The sequence below is a fragment of the Tubulanus polymorphus genome, chromosome 1, assembly GCF_964204645.1.
Source record: "Tubulanus polymorphus chromosome 1, tnTubPoly1.2, whole genome shotgun sequence".
NCBI lineage: Eukaryota > Metazoa > Nemertea > Palaeonemertea > Tubulaniformes > Tubulanidae > Tubulanus > Tubulanus polymorphus.
In genome coordinates this window covers 24,396,241-24,414,869 of record NC_134025.1, presented here as the reverse complement: position 1 = coordinate 24,414,869, position 18,629 = coordinate 24,396,241, and the positions used below count along the sequence as shown (strand labels likewise).

At 34.3% G+C, this 18,629-nt stretch overlaps 1 protein-coding gene across 10 annotated transcripts; it reads left to right on the top strand.

The window, feature by feature from the left end:
* The first annotated feature begins 10 nt into the window (after positions 1–10).
* Positions 11–18,468, top strand: LOC141906731 (uncharacterized). Of its 10 annotated transcripts, none has more exons than XM_074796048.1 (33): positions 11–110; positions 187–278; positions 1,539–1,973; positions 3,268–3,353; positions 3,732–3,966; positions 5,136–5,264; positions 5,388–5,584; positions 5,695–5,745; positions 5,991–6,017; positions 7,012–7,145; positions 7,493–7,587; positions 7,935–8,074; positions 8,183–8,292; positions 8,395–8,478; positions 8,594–8,683; positions 8,775–8,910; positions 9,268–9,312; positions 9,924–9,979; positions 10,158–10,181; positions 10,684–10,732; positions 10,817–10,879; positions 10,969–11,108; positions 11,202–11,291; positions 11,379–11,462; positions 11,569–11,622; positions 11,802–11,843; positions 12,774–12,830; positions 13,863–14,041; positions 14,117–14,151; positions 14,257–14,377; positions 14,452–14,563; positions 15,484–15,598; positions 16,448–18,468. In XM_074796048.1, exons 3-33 carry the CDS (start codon positions 1,594–1,596, stop codon positions 16,612–16,614), a joined length of 3,327 nt encoding a protein of 1,108 aa, XP_074652149.1. In that variant the 5' UTR covers positions 11–110; positions 187–278; positions 1,539–1,593; the 3' UTR covers positions 16,615–18,468. The 10 variants fall into 10 exon arrangements, with proteins under 10 accessions (XP_074652149.1, XP_074652141.1, XP_074652176.1 ...); XM_074796040.1 differs by having other exon boundaries at positions 187–305; XM_074796075.1 differs by lacking the exon at positions 5,991–6,017 and having other exon boundaries at positions 187–305.
* The last annotated feature ends 161 nt before the right edge of the window (positions 18,469–18,629 follow it).

Below are 18,629 nucleotides of genomic sequence, written 5' to 3'. Positions count from 1 at the left end.
AATTGGTGAACTACCGATTAAATGTCAGTAGGAATAATAAATTGACAGCAATGAAAACAGTAACACATATGGATTATATACTCTATGACAGTATACACAAACACGTCTAGGTATAATTCGCACTGTGACTATTGAAATTCAGCTTAGTAGACAGGTAATGAAAAATTGTTATGCTGTAAATTTTAGGTTGCTTCTACATAGTACATTGATTAGCTGTCCTCCACACACTGCACGAGTGCACACCACAGAAACCCTACTGAAACAGCACAGCAGTTCAGGTGCATAATCACTGGACCATAAACAAGGTGGGTGTGGGGGTCCTCCCCAAAAATTTTTTGAATTTTATCACCTCTACTAGATGCTTTCTGAGCATTTGTAGGGACATTGAATTTAATTTTCCACTCTGCATGACATTTCCAAAATACTTTGAAAATAAATCTGCTCCGGCATTTGATGTTTCGAAAAAAAATTGTTCTTGAAAAATCAAAGAGTACCACTCGTGCAGTAACGGCAGTAGGCTGGATCCGAAATGGCCTGCAGTTCTTTATTTTTAAAAAAGTGTAGGGCCTACCGTATAGGCAGGCAGTAGAAATTAATGGGACAATAAATTCTAGGCCTGGTATGGTATGGTTTATTAGGTTTTACGTATAGTCCAGGTATTTTAAGCAAACTGCAGCTTAACTGTGTATAGATAAGGTCCGGGTACTGGTATTTGGCTAGAGGCCTATAAATACCATTGATGTTTTCCATTTGATAATATCCTTCATGCTCAGCTATGGTACCTGAAAAAAAATAAATGTATCATAAAGAAAACCAGTTATATATGGTATTATTAGTGTCATTAAAAAATATTTGTGTTATAAAACTCAGTGAAAGTCACAAACCTTTTAACATATCAATTAGTATTTATCATAACTGCATGTTCAGGCACAGCTGTGCCTATATTAATTCACTGGTGTACTGGTTCATTGCATAAATTTCAACAATATCAAGACAGCCTGTTAATTACTGGGCTGGCCCCAATAATATATTAATATATAGGCCTACTCATATAATTAGGCTAAGGGATAGTCCCTGGAAGGTGATCTTTTGTAATTCAGACTAGGCCTAGGGGATCCTAACCAATGATTATTAATTCTTATGTATGACCCCCTCTAGTAATTTAATTATTAGTGTGTAATTTTTACGAATTTTATAGATAATATTATAATTGATACGTATATTGATATACATTCAAATGTCAAGTACATTCAAAAGTCAAGTAACCAATTGACATTGAACCTCATGTTAGTTTTCAATGTTCATGGATCATATAACCGGGTATTGTTTTTCAAGATGGGCACTTGCTGTAGATTGCCTCGGCCATTCACAGCAAGTTTGATAGTAAATTCGAACCCTGGATCCTTACAAATTACCAGCGTAGGAAATACGCTTAAATTCTTTATGTAATTTCCAGCAGATCTTCAGTTTTCAGGACAGCCTTCATCAGGCTTAGAATAAAATCTGGTAAATTCAAAATTTTGTGCTCTTTTTTACAGATGGGACTGAATTTTCTAGTTCAATGGCTTCGTGACGGTGTCTAAAGCGTAAAAAATGTCAGAACCAATGCCGAACGGGCCGACAACGAACAAACCCAAACTTCGTCGTCAGGGCAGCAGTGTCGATCAGGCAATCACCGTAAAAAATGTCGACGTCGACACTTTCTGGAGTAAGAGATGTGCGCGTGAAAATCATCTGCTCTATCTGTATATGTTTGTTATCAGCGCCGTGTCACTGGCGTGGGTCGTCGGACTCTGGGGACTGTCGTTTGCATGGTTGTTGATAGTTTTTGTCATCATGTTCGCCGTTTGGCGTACGAAAGTAACGCAGCTCATCGACCAGCACTTGTACAACGAGCACTTGCTCGTGCATCGGAAAAGGGCGATGCGTGGCAGTGAAACGGCCGAATGGTTGAATTTCATCATTTCTCGATGGTAAGTTCAATTCATTTTAGACTGAATGACAGTTTAACTGTTTACGCTACCTTGTGTTTACTAGCAGATCTCTGAATGCTGGTTTTCACAGCCCAATGTAAGACATTGATTTTAATGAAAATTATAAAAATGATTGCGAGAACAATTCAGTGATGTAGTCTGGCCCTAGGGGTGGATGTTTGGTAGATTAAGTAAACCTTGCCTTACTCGGTCATGACGAACTTGGACTTCGACTAACTTGGACAAAATTAAATAATTTTTCTGACTTCCTAGCGTATGTTCCTATCCTTAACTCGGACTTTGTTTACTCGGACCGATTTTGAAAGTCCCAGTTTGTACGTGTTAGGCGAGGCTTACTGTGGCTAGTTCTGTAAGACTGATATTTGTTCCCCGAAGCAAATTAGCAACTCATGTTATGACAATATGGTTATCGGATGTCGAATTTGGTCTAACAATATGTTCTGCGTGATTATTGGGGAAATGTCTGCGCGTTCTTATCCCGATAAAAGTTATCCCGATAAAATAAGACTTTCGTCAGATCGTGTTTAATTAGTATTCACTGGTGACACTAATTCTCCGAGTGATGAACTCCGTGAACAAACTGAAAAGCCACCGGAAAGGTTGAATAAATAGATACATGGAAAAAAAAGAAAGCCATGTCAATACGCCTTTTATACGATTTGTGCGATGTAATTACACATTTTGCCTGACACTTATCTATCTAATATATCATCTCATTTGATAAAAGGAAATGCTTCTAATTTCGAGGTCATCTATATATCTATTAATTACGCAGTGCAGCTCTTCTTTCAATCTGCACCAGCAGAGTTATATAGTGGTTAAAACTTTCCGTAGAGGCCTGCCAAATGTGTTTGCGCATTGATAGTAGTTTGTTCTGACAAGAAATACCCCGGTACCCATATAAAGTGGATTCAGCTTGTAATTGTTATAGATAGAACCTGTAATAGATAGGTTGAAAGACATAAAATAGTCAGCTGTACTGGTGATTTAATTCATTCTTCAGAACATATTCCCTTTATTAGGGGAAGTATTTTCTTGCTGGTTATACGTAGATGTCACATTTCATTAGTACATTTTGATGCGCAATGAAATGCCAAGAACTCTGAATATGGTACCTCGAATTACCTGGGTTATAATGAAATCAGTCTGTCCTGTGGTGTCTGTTATCAATTGATATAAACTGATGTACATTCAATTATCAGTGATTATAGTTGATATCCATCTGTCTAAAATCGTGTCCATTCGATACCGACAAATTCTCTTTTTTTTTCAGGTGTGTGTTCGGTACTCCTGGATTATCGGAATTCGTCAAACGCCGCATAAATCCCATATTAAAACAATTCAAGCCTTCTATTCTAGGTATTTGTATTCTTTTGCTCGATTATTGTGGATTTTGTCAAGTACAAATCTGCTTGGTTGATCAGTTGAGCTTCTGTTTAAGACGAAACCCATTTATTACAATGATTTCCAGTATGTCCCGGCTAAGATATTTATATCAATCAAGCTTTGGATATTAGAAAACCCGTGCAATACAACAATTTCACTTTTGCCCACAAGATTCATATTTTCGAGGTTTGGTAAGGTATTTTGGATGAGGTTGGACTAAAAATATGGCCTAGAACAAAATTGGAAATTCTGGAATTGACTTATGAGTAATTTTTACATCCCTAACTTGCTTATTCTTATGATTTTATCCTCAATGCAATCAAATAACTCATTACATGTATATCACTTCAGATGATGTTAGAGTTGAATCATTCACATTCGGTGACCACGGCCCGCATGTGGAACGAATTCGCGTTTTTGAGGTATCCGATGGTCAGCCAGGTGGAAGAAAAGAAGCGTCCTGGTACAGCATCGGACAGCCCCCTAAAGAACTACATCAGATGGATAGATACCAGATTGTATTGGATACCGAAGCTGGGATTTGTTGCGAAGATTTTAGGATGCTGCTGAAAACAAAATTAGCCAGGTTAGTGGTGACCAGTCATTTGTATCTATGGAAAGAAAACTTGCTTTATGTGGTTTAAAATCGATCCCAATTTATCCATGTTATCAAAATTTCACGGTGAAAAAGCAACAATTTCTGAAAGAACAGTTAGCTACGTAGGCCGATGTTGTAATCTATAAAAAACCTACGGTAAATTGATTTTCATAAATTCTTCATCTTATACGTTATCACGATATAGCTGAAATACCACCCGTAGGACGTGAATATACTGCAAAATCATGTATCATGTACTGGTATACATTCTAGCATCAAATGATTTATCCTCCTTTGTGTTGATGCTAAAGGGCAGTAGAATTGCAGTTCATCGAGATGAATTTTCGGAAACATTTAATCCATCAATGATTGGATGGAATTACATGTATCAATTTATTTGTCGGCTACTGCCAATGATTTATGCTGTTTGCTTGGATCAATTTGATTAAATTTACTTTATAGTCTGATAATATGGTTGGAGCCATAACATCTGTTCTGTTGCACAGATTTTTAGTCTCGTAGAAGATTAATGGTATCTGATTCTTCGGTATAATAGAATTTTTGGTAGATGTTTTAGGTTTAAAGAAATTGAAAAGAAAACAAACGTGAACATCAATTGACGCCTTGAAAAATTACACATATATTGCTCAATATTAAGTTTTTTTTATTTTTATATATCAATAATTGAATTGAATTGGCCGGCAACCAGTGTATCCCCGATGTATAGATGACATAGTTCTCACACAGAAACCCTTAAAAACCCTTATCAAAAATAAGAGTTATGAAGTATGTTTAATAGAAAATAATGCCAAAATTCGCAATTGAGATTGTTTTGAAATGCCAATATTGATGACATAGAGCACATCTACGGTACTCACACAGAACCCTTTAGATAAAGCCAAATAGGTATCAATATATGTAAACATTATTGTAACGGTTTTTTACGGCATCAAAAAAATTTGTTGAATTATGTTTATCTTATGTCAGTTTCAAATTGTTTTCATTGAAATTGTTTTCATTGAAATTTACCAGTAACTGATTCGAGCTGCAGTGTTGTAAATTTGTTTCAATATTTTGTTTTCTGTAACCCAAGCATTTTTCCAGTTTCTTCTATTGCTGAAGTCTTCTAACTCATAGGTATTGCTATTTCTGTACAGGATGAATACTGGTCCTGATATCGTCGTCGAAAATCTGAATATATCTGGCCATCTACAGATTACGCTACATTTTAACCAAAACATTCCATTTCCTCACATTGCCAAAGCCCAAGTGTCTTTCACAGAAAAGTAAGTATGATATCAAACCAAATAGAAAAACTGTATTCAACTGCATCAAAAATCTAAACCTGTTTAAATCTGGAATATGGTATGAGAACTATTAGCGCATTCAGTGGATAAACTTTTCTTTAGGCCAAAGATTTGGTTTTCTGTAAAGGTGCTAAAAGCACTCCAGGTCAGTGATATTCCAGGATTGAAGAACTGGCTTCATGACTTCGTCATCGACGCTTTACAACTCACAATGGTCGATCCATGGCGTTACGAAATTGATCTTACAAAAATGAAAGAATCAACGGGACCAAGTTATAGCAGTTCTCCGAACACTTTTGGTGAGAATAATGTTTTTTCGGAAACTCTTTCTATCGCCATAACTGGGTAAATCCTGTTGTTCGATAAATATGCAAAGTTAAAAGAATATTTTCCGTGATTTTTTCCACAGCCGAAGGTGTTCTGACATTGACGATAAAGGGCGATACTTCACAAGTTTCAGGTATGAAGATTTTGCTGTGTGTTTTGCTATATACATTTCGCATGAATTTATAATGTTCTGTTTGATATTTTCGTTCATTTCATTATTGCATAGATTAGTACTGTTCAAACAGTTTCATAAATCATCGCTTTCATCTTGATAGGCCTCCTTTGGTGTGTGACTGTTGTGGTCGATAGAATCAGGGCGGTGTGACCTTATATAGAATTAACCAAACCAATTTAAAATGTAGCAATTTTGCCTTTCAGCAAAATCTGATGACACTTCATCTGAAGGTATTAATTACATGCACACCAATGCACACTACTTTAACTGATTATGCTTCTACATGCAGAGATTATGGAACTTCCCTGATGACAATTAATGGAGCTTTGTAATGAATTGGCTGATCAGCTCTGCTCCTAAATGTCATCATCATTGTTTTTAGAATTATCTTCTTTGCTACTAATCCATCCAATTAATCAGCTAAGTCAGGTGCCGGGGTGGTCAAGACCCTCTCTATAATTAGTCCAGGTGTCAATGGGAAACTTGATTATCTTATCCATGACTTAAAGATATTTGTATTTTTTTCAGCACCGATAAAAAGAAATCATTTTGTTTTGAATTTAAAGTACCGGGTATGCTATTAAACCTGGCAAATCATCGATGCCTCAGATCTTTGAATTTCTCCCCCCCTCAAAACGAATGTACATGTATCTTCATCTAAAGGATTTTGAATGAAAACAGATTCTTTAAACGTATTTGTCAATCAAAATGCTGTCAGGCGTCACATTAATTTCTGTTTCTGATTATTGTCTGTGTGAATAGAGTTTGAATAATAATGGTATATGATCATATACCTGGTACTGGTGGAGTTGAAGCTTGGCACCTGGTGCAGGCAATACAATTTAAACATATAATACATAGATGTTGCACAGTAGTCACAGGTGTACATGTATATGAAGTTACATGTTATAATCAGTTAATGAAATATTAATTTCTCCATAATTTCATACAAAATTGTATGACAAGGTAATGTTGATAGCTCGGTAGTCAAACTTGGGCAAATATGAATTCTTATGGTTAAGGCTATGGGGCTCTATCGAGTTATATGGTGTGATCAATTTAAAGCTTCATAATTTTGTAGCAATAAAGATTTTAGGTTGTCTATTGAAAACATACTTGTTACTTAGTATCAGTCGAATTGTGAGCTGTTGTGGGGGGTCGATGTATTCATATCAGGTACATCATTTAGAAACATTTCCTTTTAATTTTTTCTTTGTTTTTCAGGTCACTCTATTTCTGATATTCGTTTCTGTAAAGTCAGCCTCGGTGAACAGAGCCATGAGACAAAAGAAACGCAGGGTAATCATGGCTGGCAGGAAACATGTTCATTCCTTGTGTACGATTACAAAAAAGATAGGGTATGGCAATTTTTACCACTATGTATTACATAAAACGAAATATTTTCTAAGGCTGTAATAGTGCTTTTGCATCATATTTTCATCTTAGACTTATGAGTACAGATTTTTGCAATGTACAGCCAATAGTACAATTTACTTATAAGCATATAAAATGAATCAATATGGCTTTCTTTAAGAGAATTATGATTTGAAATTAGAAAAAATGAAATGCCCAATAATACCCTTGAGTACCAGTAACAAATTTACTGCAATATTTCTCTTTATAGTTACGTACGTTTAGATAAATCTACTCTGTAAGAATCAATCATACCATAGGCCTACAGGTTTTTCAATTCAACGCTTTTCAGATGATGATTAAAGCGAAATGTAAACGAATGTTTAGCAGTGTAACGTTAATGAGTTACGATTTGTTATTGAGCAGCTATGATTTACTAGGTGGACGGTGAGTAGAGAAATTCGTTACATTGTATGTAATATGTCTCCAAAACAACTGTTACTTTTGAAAATTGGTATTGTTTGTATAATCAGTTGTTTAAAATCGATACTATATGTAGTAAGAACTATACATATTGTCAGTTTCTATGAACATATGTTTAGTTAAAGTAACAGACCTTTAGTATAAAACCAGATGTATAAATCTAAAAATTTCAATGCATGGCTTTAATGTTTTGTGCCACATGTAATCAATTACATTACAAAGGTTATTATTGATCGATATCTTAAATTTGAACACCGGCCCTGAGTTAGTTAGCAGTTCAATAGTTTTCAATGTGAAATATATCGTTGCAGGGTTGAAGCTGTACTTGAAACAACGAAAGAAGCCGACACCAAGTTGACAGTTGTGATGGATTATACGCCGGTAAAAGAAGTGAACCTCCTCAGTTTACAAATGGAACCCAAACCCGAGACTGATATTGATTACAGTACTTGTGAGTTGGTTAGGAAACTCAAATTTTATAGAGTTTTCATCTGCACTTTTCTAAGCAAAAACTAGCTCCTCGGCATCATTACTGAAAAAATACTTTTTACATACGTAGGTACAGCTGGTGTTATGTTTGTGACTGTACATGGTGGCCTTAATTTACTCGCAATGGACAGATCAGGCACATCTGATCCATACTTTGTACTGTTTGCCAATAGAAAACGGGTATGTTTATTAAGTCCATTGATTCCCTTTGAGGTCCCCAAAAAATTAATGAATGACACAAAATGCACTGGCCCATAATTATGAATTCTGCTTTGATTTCAGGTGAAAACCAGTAATTATGTGAATTGTACACGAAACCCTAAATGGGATGAGACTGCTGAATTCTTCGTGGATGACTTCACAAAGGCTAGTAGCTTTATTGTGACTATGTACATTCAGTTCCTACATGGCTAGATTTCTAGCACCTTTTAGCCATGCTAATTTGCTACTTTGTTTTTTATTTTGTTTTTTCTTTATTCAGACTGATTTATCATTTCTCATCTACGACTGGGATGGCTATGATGCCAACGACGATGATTTCATGGGTACTACACATATCACATTGTCACCGGTACGATTCTACTAATTATTTGGAAAAACTTTCTATGAGTTGAATCGAATTAATGTCCATTTCATATCAGTTGATAATGTCTTCATTTCAGGAAGAGCCATATGTCGTATACAAGACTCTAAATCTTAGTTACAATATCTTGAATGTTGGTAAAGTTGATGACGATGCATTGGGATCGATAATCGTATCATGCGTGTTCCGACCAGTTGCAAGCGTAGCAAGAGCAGGTAAATATTCTTAAAGGTTTAGAAAAAGTCATTCAATAATTTTCGCTTGATTTAAATGTTAAGGTAGTTGAATGTTTTATGAATCTATGGTAGACCTGCTGTTACTGACAGATTTTAGAACTGAAGACAATAATAGCCTGCATGAAAAATAAACTCCACCATTATAGACAGTGATAATTTTCACACTTTTCTGTCTTGATAACTACTGTACATGTATTAGCATCATCTAAATGTATGTTCATTTAAACATACATGTACTTGTCTTCTTGAAAATGTCCTCTGTGGGAGGGGAGGAAATTCATCATGGTTGATTGTTCAGTATATTCATAAAAAAACATCTTCACGTGTTATGCCCAGATGATTGGAATGATGTCACTGATGTACAATCTGATACCCAGTCCAGTGAGTATAAGTGCATCATTTGTTAAAGGATTGCTCTTCGGATCTCATTTATCTTCTATTAATGAAAATTAACATCACTATTCGAATTAACACTGTTCTTTATCAAAGTTTTATTCTTATTTTACTACGTTTACAATACTTTGATAACAATCAGTGTTCACGATGTTCCATAGTTGATCCATTAAAAGCGCACTTACATTTAAAGCTTGATTGAAGTTTTGATGATCAGTTGAGGCATCCTTCAATGTTTTCAGTTCAGGTTTGAAAGTTTGAAGAAGGAAACCTTTCTTTGCAACTTTGTTCTGTATCGTAGTTTCCTCATCCCTGCTATGTTCCTTTGTTTTTAAATAAGCATGTCATTGAAATGAATCTTTTTCCATGAAGTGAAGTCTCCTATGTGTCTTTCTTGTGTGCTTGTCACCAGAATTTTTATGGTTCCAAACCTTGTGCTTTTCAACAATTTTTCAGGAGATTGTTTCTGAATTTACCTGGTGTTTTTCTATTATGATCCTAGCAACTAAAATGGTGCTAATGTTATTTTAATGGGTATCTGTCTGTATTGATAACTAATAAACGATAATTAATTTGTGATATTTTCTTCTTTTTTTCAGTCAACGTTCATGGCACATCTGATAATGAAAATGATGATCTAAGCGAAACACTGCAGGTATGATTGTAATCAATTTTGATGTTTGCTTAATTCAGCGATTTCTCTTATTCATTTATAAGCTTTCTAATGTCTTGCGCATCTTCCTGTGTTCATCAATGGTATTTTATTCATTTTTATTTGTGCTTTCTTAATAATTAGAAAGAATTAATAGACGAAATAACATGCTTTTATTCAGGGACGTAATACAGTTGGTGTGATGGTAAATTTACTATTTTCAATCGTCACAATTTACTCATGAAGCTTTTGCTCACAAAATAACTTTGTAAATGCATGTCAAAATTAACACTAGCTTGTGACTTTGTGAGTATTGACACTGTCTGAATGAATTTCTTGGTTAAGGAAACACTTAGTATGAATTTGATTTAGTTGGTTGTACACTTTACATAAAAATCATAATGGAATGAGCAAGCCTTTTGAACACTAAGCAAGTAAATAATGGGTTTGCCGGCTGTTAAACTTAACAGCTTCAGAATGTTATTGAGGTGTTATGAGGGTGACTTTAATTTTTACACTGAAACACAATGTAATACTGCAATTTGGATAACACTTATTGACTTATTTAGCTTTAGAAAAAAATGCATGCATACTTGCATGCTTACTGATTGGTATTTTGTGATTTTTGTGAAATACTGTTCTGGTGTCGGCAAGCAGAATATTGCACATATAAACAATAGAATTACAAGTGTATTTTATTTTTTCAGAATGTGCAGTCTAACAACAAGCTATTACCTTCTGGGCTTCTGAGTGCAGGTACAGTATTATCCTTATCTTTATCTGAACTCACGTGTTATGGACGTTCAGCCATTGAAATGTCCTTTGATCAAAATCTTCCAGGACATGGTCTGCTCGAATTAAATATTATCAAAGCCAAAGATCTGGTTGCAAAAGATAAAAATGGTGAGAAATTTGAATCATTTTATCTTAATGAGCCTCTGTAAGGGATTATGGGTTCATTATGAGATGAAATTTTCCATTTTTCCATACAGGTTTAAGTGACCCATTCTGTGTTGTAAAAATTGGCAAGGAAAAGAAGTTTCAGACAACTGTAAAGAAAAAGACGTTGAATCCAGTTTGGGATGAGTGGGTCACTATGCAGCTACCAAAAGATGACGAGACATTAGAAATAGTAAGAGTATTATTTCTTCGTTCTGTTGGTCAATTTTATTATATCTTCGCGATTAGATATGGCTCATTGTTTGCCTGATTTGTGTCGTTTCAGGTTGTTTGGGACAGGGATCCGCTATTCATGAAAGATTTTATAGGAACATTAACGTTAACATTGGATGAACTTCGCAGAATCTCAACTATCGTGAGTTTGTAATAAATTCTTGAGTTATGGCTTTTACTATGTTTTCCTCGCTGATTATCTCTACATTTATTTGTATGTATGGTATAGGGAGAACCAGGATGGTATCTTTTACAAAAAGCCAAGACTGGACAAATACAATTAGCGATAAAGGTGCTTAAAGATGACATGAAGGTAAATATCGTCGATACCCTGACTAGGTCTCAATATCATTGAAATGTTTGTCATCATTCAATTATTTTTTGTGTCCATAAAATGAATTTCATCTCTTGCATTTCAGGAGAGCCTCAAACAAATTGAAAGCTTTTCAGAAGATAATGTAGATGCTGATGAGGTAAACACCACCATAGCATTTTCTGTAGGATCTGAATGTCAAATAATCGTAGAATAGTATGATTTCATATACTTGTTTTCATATTTTTAACGTGTACCCATTTTTCTTACGTCAGTATACAAGCATTGGTTTTTGTTTAATCCTCTCAGTTTGAATATATATGTATATCTACTAATTAGGTTTTTGAAGGAGATAAATCCACTTCAACGCCACCTTCCAACGTAATTAATAAAATTTTTCTTAAAAATTATGTACCTATTGCTTTTGCTTTGCGTGATTAATCAAGATTTAATCTATTGCATGTACGCCACTACGTGTAGTTGGAGAAAGATCTCAAATATTTGTTCTATTCATTCAAATATAGATATAAAGTCTTCAGTGCTAGAGAAAAAAATGATATCTTTTAACTGCCATATATGAACATTACCTAAAGGCTTGACTTATTGATAACGTAAAAAAATATATTTTTGGTCAGATGCAAAATGTCTTCTTATGTAATGATTTATAGCATAACACCAGAGTAAGTGCTTTTACCCTATAATATTGCTGTTTCACTATTTATTTTACTTGCTATGAAATATTACTCCACAAAATCTCAATTTTCTTGGTTCTGTGTACATTCTTCACACATTTTAAGTTGTTGCATTTTCCAAGTTTTGCAGTTAGAATGAAAATTCCTCTATATCTCCCGCGAATGTTGTTGGATTTCTGTTTACTGGTAGTTCATTTTGTATTGTTAACATAAGTACAGTAGACTTTGCTGAAATCGGATCTTTTGGGACCGTAAAAATGTGTCTAAGTGATATCCAAGTTGGATGATATGTACATTTGTATTTCATTGGTATATACGTTTGTATTTCATATGAAATGTCACAAAAAATGTTGAGCGGTTATCCCAAGATGATCTGATCCTACTTGAGTGGAGTCTACTTCCCTGTTCGTCATTAACAGTCTTAATTATTTCTCCTTTGAACCTGTTGCATGTTGTTAATTGACCCTTTCATTTTTCTATGATTGTTGAGATTCGATGCCTTTCATGTAACAATGGCCATAATGGCATCATACTGCCCTGTTTATCATTTGCAGTCTTATTTCATTTTTGAACCTATAGAATGTTGTTTATTGACCTTTTCATTTTTCAATAATTACAGAGGTTCAATGCCTTTTATAACAATGGTCATAATGGCATCATTGGTCATAATTTGATGGTAATGATGATTTTCTTCAATTTTTTGGTCACATTTATGTGCAAATGCTTGGTTTTTTGGAATGGTTTTTGGAATAGTATCACAAAGCATGTCACTCATGAAGAAAAATTCTATGATTTGGTGACCCTTGCCTTGGGAATGGGTCTCATGCCTCGCAATTGAAAAAACACATTCAAAGCTATGAGTGAATGGGCACTCCTATGAGTTCCATTTTGACATTTTCTTGACTTATAGTAAGACTTCCTAATTGAATTATACTAGAATATCATACTTGAAAGAGGGAAAAAGAAATAAGTGATAGTGTATACTCAGTATATGGAGATATAGCTTTGAATGTGATATTCTTGTTGCTACTTTTTGGATTCATTATCTGGTTGGTGAATGTGAAATTTTAAAGTTCATGTATATCAATGCCATGAATTATATCACATTTTGTTGTTGAAATCACATCCTCGTTTGTGCATGTTGCTTAGAGGATTCATTACGGTACATAGTGTTGCATGTGTTCATTTCTGTTATCTTCATAGGATTCTGTATTTCCATCATTCCTTAAAGACATTATTGATAAAATAGGGGAGTTTAATCCCCTAGATGATCTCAATGGGGTAAGGCTTATTTCAAAATTATCACAAAGTTCCCTTCTAACAAAATGTATATGTGTCAAGTTGCTCAAGTGAATATGAAATTATTTGAACAACTTGATGGTTTTGTTTTTGTAACTTTTTTCTTTATCATATCTCTGTGCACTGCATAAATGTAAATTTCTTTAAGTGTGATTCGTGTTAAATAATGGAGACATGAATTTGGATAACATCTTTACAGGTTGAAAGTTCTAACAATTTTGCATTTCTATATTAAGTTGACAATTTTTCATAATTTGTGACTGTAATGATTTTTTTTTATCAGATTCTATCGAAAGATGATTATTGATAGGAAACTATTGTTGGCAGATTTGTTACCTCCAGACTTTGTAGTGAGATGGTTATGGGTATATCATTTCTAGAAAATGTAAATATTTGTTTTAATTTGTAGAAGGATCGTAAAAGCAAAAGCCAAAATGAAATTCTTGATAGTCCCGAAATCAAAATGAAAAGCAGCACGCTGAACAGAGCTCATTCCGATGTGCACGTCGATAAGAAGGGCAAGTTCCGATTGTTCAGAAAAACTGTTAGTGCATCAAATGATGAGGAAACATTGAAAAGAAATGGATCGTAAGTATCACAATGTGACAATTAGAAGGAGTCTTATGTTTTTATTTTCAATAAATTCTACCTATTCATTTTCAGTGTTTCATCGCTGAATGGAGTATTCAGTTCTCAAAGTAAGTGCATATTAAACTATGAAACTATGCTGTTACCAGTGCAATATGCAATATCTTTCAAGATTCTACTGTTTTCGACCATATTCATACTTAATACTATTACAGCCGAGTTAAATGAACCAGGACCTGGAAAATATTATGATGTGAAAGGACGCCTTTCTCGAATCAGAACCAATAAGGACAGTGACAATAAAGGATCACTTTACTGCAAAATCAGAATAGACAGGTACATACATAATCGATATTCATAATCTATAATACTGATAATTGAAAGTGAATTCAATCCTATGTTGATTTCAGCCGAACTGAAGCGCAACGTGCCAGTCGATTTTCTGCTGGTCGTGTCCTCGGCAAAACACATGTATGCAAACATGATTCGAATGGTGAATATTCTTTTAATTACGATTTCGAGGTAAGTTCTTGAGTTCGACTCTGTTCAGCACCTACGTTTTTTAAATTTCTGGTTTTGTCTTGGCTTCTAAGCTTGTAGGAAAATCAAATGAACATTTTAAGAAACATAATTACATGTACCTGGTGATGAGCTTGCTTTCCCTTACTGAAAATGGCCTTGGCATAGCTATTCTTGGCCTTATTTGCTTAGGGTCCATTCTATATGGCATTAAGGGTTTAAACATTTTAGATACCCTTGCTTCAATTTGAATGTGTTGAACCCAAGTTAATCAACTCGTATCATCCTTTACTAAAGAACTCATAGTCACAGCTGGGTATACAATGGTTCAGTTTTTTAGTATGGGTGTATTATACGAAAAGACTTGTTTTGCATTCAGGGCAATAATTTTTGTTTTGCATACTGAAATTTGATCTGATTTTGATCTACAGCTTGCACCGGCTAATTTCGGATGTATCCCATGGAAGGGGAACGCGTATGGGCTGGTAATTTTTATGATGTTGTTTAGCAGTGATCTGCTATCAATTCAGTGAATGTAATTCTTGTTCTGCATTTAGACCATCTAATGAAAATGTTTAGATTTGGAATATGTTTAGATATGGGAATATAATGTAATGTTTTATTGCATATACATGGTGATTAACACATGCATATATATATACAATAAATAATATATACACCTTCCAAATATTCCTTATCATGAATGGGTAAATCAAAATTTTGGTCTGTGCTTTTTGTGTGCGTTAGAGCTTAGATGTTCCATTTTTGTTGTTCTCCCTTATTTATCAAGTCATGCTTTCTGTTGCTCATTGTAATAATGTCTATTGCAGTTATATGATGCCACCACTTTCTTCATTGGATATAATATACATGTAAAGTAACCAATGAAGAGAGGTACATCTGATTTCCTACTTTATGTTTAGGCTGATAAAGGTGGTGGACTGCCAGAAGACACACTGCTGATTATCGATGTCAAATCAAGTAATAAGAACCAGCACGTTGCAACTAGAGGCTTCACGTTGAAATTTCTTTTCACCGGTAAGCAATATATATATATATATATATACATGTATATACACACATTAAAATCTTGCTAACATTCTAGCACTGGCCTCATTGTTCAAAATAAAAGCTTGAATGGGAAACTGAATTTCTTTCCATTACGCATATAGCGCTAAAGAATATTAGTTGGTTATTAATTATTGCAGAAGAGTTTGTCAATGCTAATTCAGAAAATCTGTTCAATATGTATGGTAGGTGAAATTGATCGCATGAGGCATTAGGTAGCTTGACAGCATTGTAAAATGTTACTGACATCAGTAATTGGTGTTGGGCAGCTATAGGTTCAATACATACCATACATTAGATCTTACCCTGTGTTGCACATAGAATTTGCACATTACGCATTGGGAATATGGAAGACATCTCTCAAAAAATGTACCCTTTATGTAAATGATATCATTGGAATCCCTGAAATGGACACATAATCCCTATAGTATCATAGGTCAAAGGAAGGTATAGGCCAATGTAGTTATAGTTTATTACATGCTATCATTCATCAGGAAATCTGATTAGCTGATACATATTTGGTTTTTTCATCTAAACTTGTTGTTACAGCTTTGAAAGTTGAAAAATCACGAGGTAATTCTTTGCAGCGTAGATTTAATCGATAATTTCAGCTCAGCTTTGACTTTAGACCTAAAAACTTGTCTTAACATTTATTTCACCCTTGCTGCATATTGGTTCAGCGTCAGTGATCCCGTTTGCTGTGTTAGTGAATTGAATATTTATCAGTGTGAAACGTTCATAATGATCCTACCTGGTGAAACTCGCTTAATTTGATCATATTTATCATACGATTCTAAACATTCTGTCGTCATTTTTCAGATTCAATGATGATTTCGCGATGGTTGTCACTCGAAAATGAGATTCAAGTATACCTAGAGCTTTCTCATAGCAGTACGATGTCGCTGCCGAGACATTTCTTGCGAAATCCATTCAGCCGGATTTCATTCAAGAAAAAAAACCGCGAAACATGGCCGACGAATATGTAGAGTAATATTTTGATTGTACATTGTATTGGATAATATTGTTCAAACTGTTACCTTGACATAGCACCAAACATTATCTCCTTTTAAACTACATCTCCTTTCTTCATGACATGCTTAAAATTCTTGCCTTTGATAAGCGATGTACTGACAAATTTCAATGAAAGTAGCAGTATGCGAAATTTGTCATCATGAACTGCGAGTCCATTACTGTCCATGGGTACATGAACATTTAGTAATCTTACAGAATGATTGTTCCAAGCTTCCACTCCCACAGGCATTCGAGCCTTTGGAGCTTTGCATTATTATTCTTGGTGCCGGCAGCGACTAGTGCTCTTGATGCCTTGCTACCCTAAAATATTCCTGGGTCTGCCTCTTGTAAGCTATATAACAAGTAATACATATCCACTGGTGCTAGTTTGCACGTAGTATTCATAGTGTAGTAATTTATGTTGTTAAGCATTGGCAATAACAAAGTTAATGTCACGTTATATTTGCATGCAAGATCATGGAAGACATTTTATTTATATAAACTAGAGTTATTTTGTTTTTATGTAGTTGCTAAATTGCACCTGTAGCAGTAGGTTGGAGTAATTACTTGTATTGCAGTGCCATACATTAGAATATGTTTCAAAAGATCATGTGAAAGCTAATTTCTGTAATACGCACAACTTCAGTATTCTTTATCTGTAAGGATTTGTGCTGCTTCTGGGTTTCCAGAACTTAATTGACCATTTTGTCTATTTTGTACATGTAGGTAGGCTAACTATAGAAAATGGAATCTGATATTTTTTTAATGAGATTTTTGACCGAGAACAAAAACCAATTTTGTTCAAATAAGTTCATTTTATGACTGTTATGTTTCTCTTAATCCGTTGTGGATATACAAGATGGTACTCCAGTTAAATCTGCTTGATTTTGGATCATTTAGGACCAATGAAACTAATTCGCCATTTATGAGATATCCAGTTTAAACGTGAAGATTTATGTACATTTATGTATAGGTGAATACAAGATATCCGGATCAAACTGATCCGAAATTAAGTGGGTTTGACTATGTTGATATTTTAAATTATAAAATGTTAAAACACCCCAAGTATGGTGCTTTCATAAAATGGGTGACTTGTAACTGTAGCAATTTTCGCTAAATAAAAGCTACTCGTGTGCGAATACTAATTAATTGGTTAATGCGGTTGTACCCATATTGATGATACCTTGTAGTATGAAGTCTTACATGGATGCCTTCCTGTGATTCTTGCTATTATTGTTTTGTGGACCAGCATATTGCACTATTTATATTATTATCTTGTTATTATTTATTTGTTACGTAAATAGATAATATATTATATATGTATCTGTATTTTAGTTTTTGTACAGGTGATGTTGAGTATTATTGTAGTTGATTTATGTTGAGATTTTCCTTGTTTCTTATACTGGGAAGGTACATACTATTACCATTGCTATAATACATTTTCAGGTTTATCTAAAACTGATTCAGTAAACCCCTCCTTGGTCAGTATCAACTTCAGAAAATGACAATTTCAACCTTGCCTTCGTCAATGAATATCAAAGTTTACCGGTAGTAGATTTCTATTTCATCTGTCACGTTGATTGTTTGTCTAGGTGGAAAGTTTTCTGTCCTATGATTATTTCTCTATCTAAATCATCGGACCAATTGGGCGAAATCTATTATTTTTTCTACTTGTTTCTTTCATCATATAAACAAGCATGCTCAAATAACTCTCGAGTTGTAATTTTGTGAGATAATCATATCTTTTGGGGAAACTTTTTAAATCCCCAGCCCCCCGCCGTGCATGGGTTTTGTCAAATCTTTGTAATAATTTATGAAAAATAAAGATAACCTGCGCATTTTCAAAGCGTTGTCCATTGTATTTTGGTTGTCATCATAGTACAGAATGAAGATTTTCTGTCAAATCTACATAAATGCAAGAGAGATTGCTTCTAGAATAAGCTAGTTAGTTGTCCTGATGGTGAATGGAATGATAGATATAATATGAGAA

Bases quoted from the DNA above. Each gene is read 5' to 3' on its own strand.
- LOC141906731 (XM_074796048.1), top strand. From the start codon at position 1,594: ATGTCAGAACCAATGCCGAACGGGCCGACAACGAACAAACCCAAACTT. The intron at 5,585-5,694 runs GTGAGAATAATG...TTTTTTCCACAG, and splicing joins CAGTTCTCCGAACACTTTTG to CCGAAGGTGTTCTGACATTG. The intron at 8,293-8,394 runs GTATGTTTATTA...CTTTGATTTCAG, and splicing joins TGTTTGCCAATAGAAAACGG to GTGAAAACCAGTAATTATGT.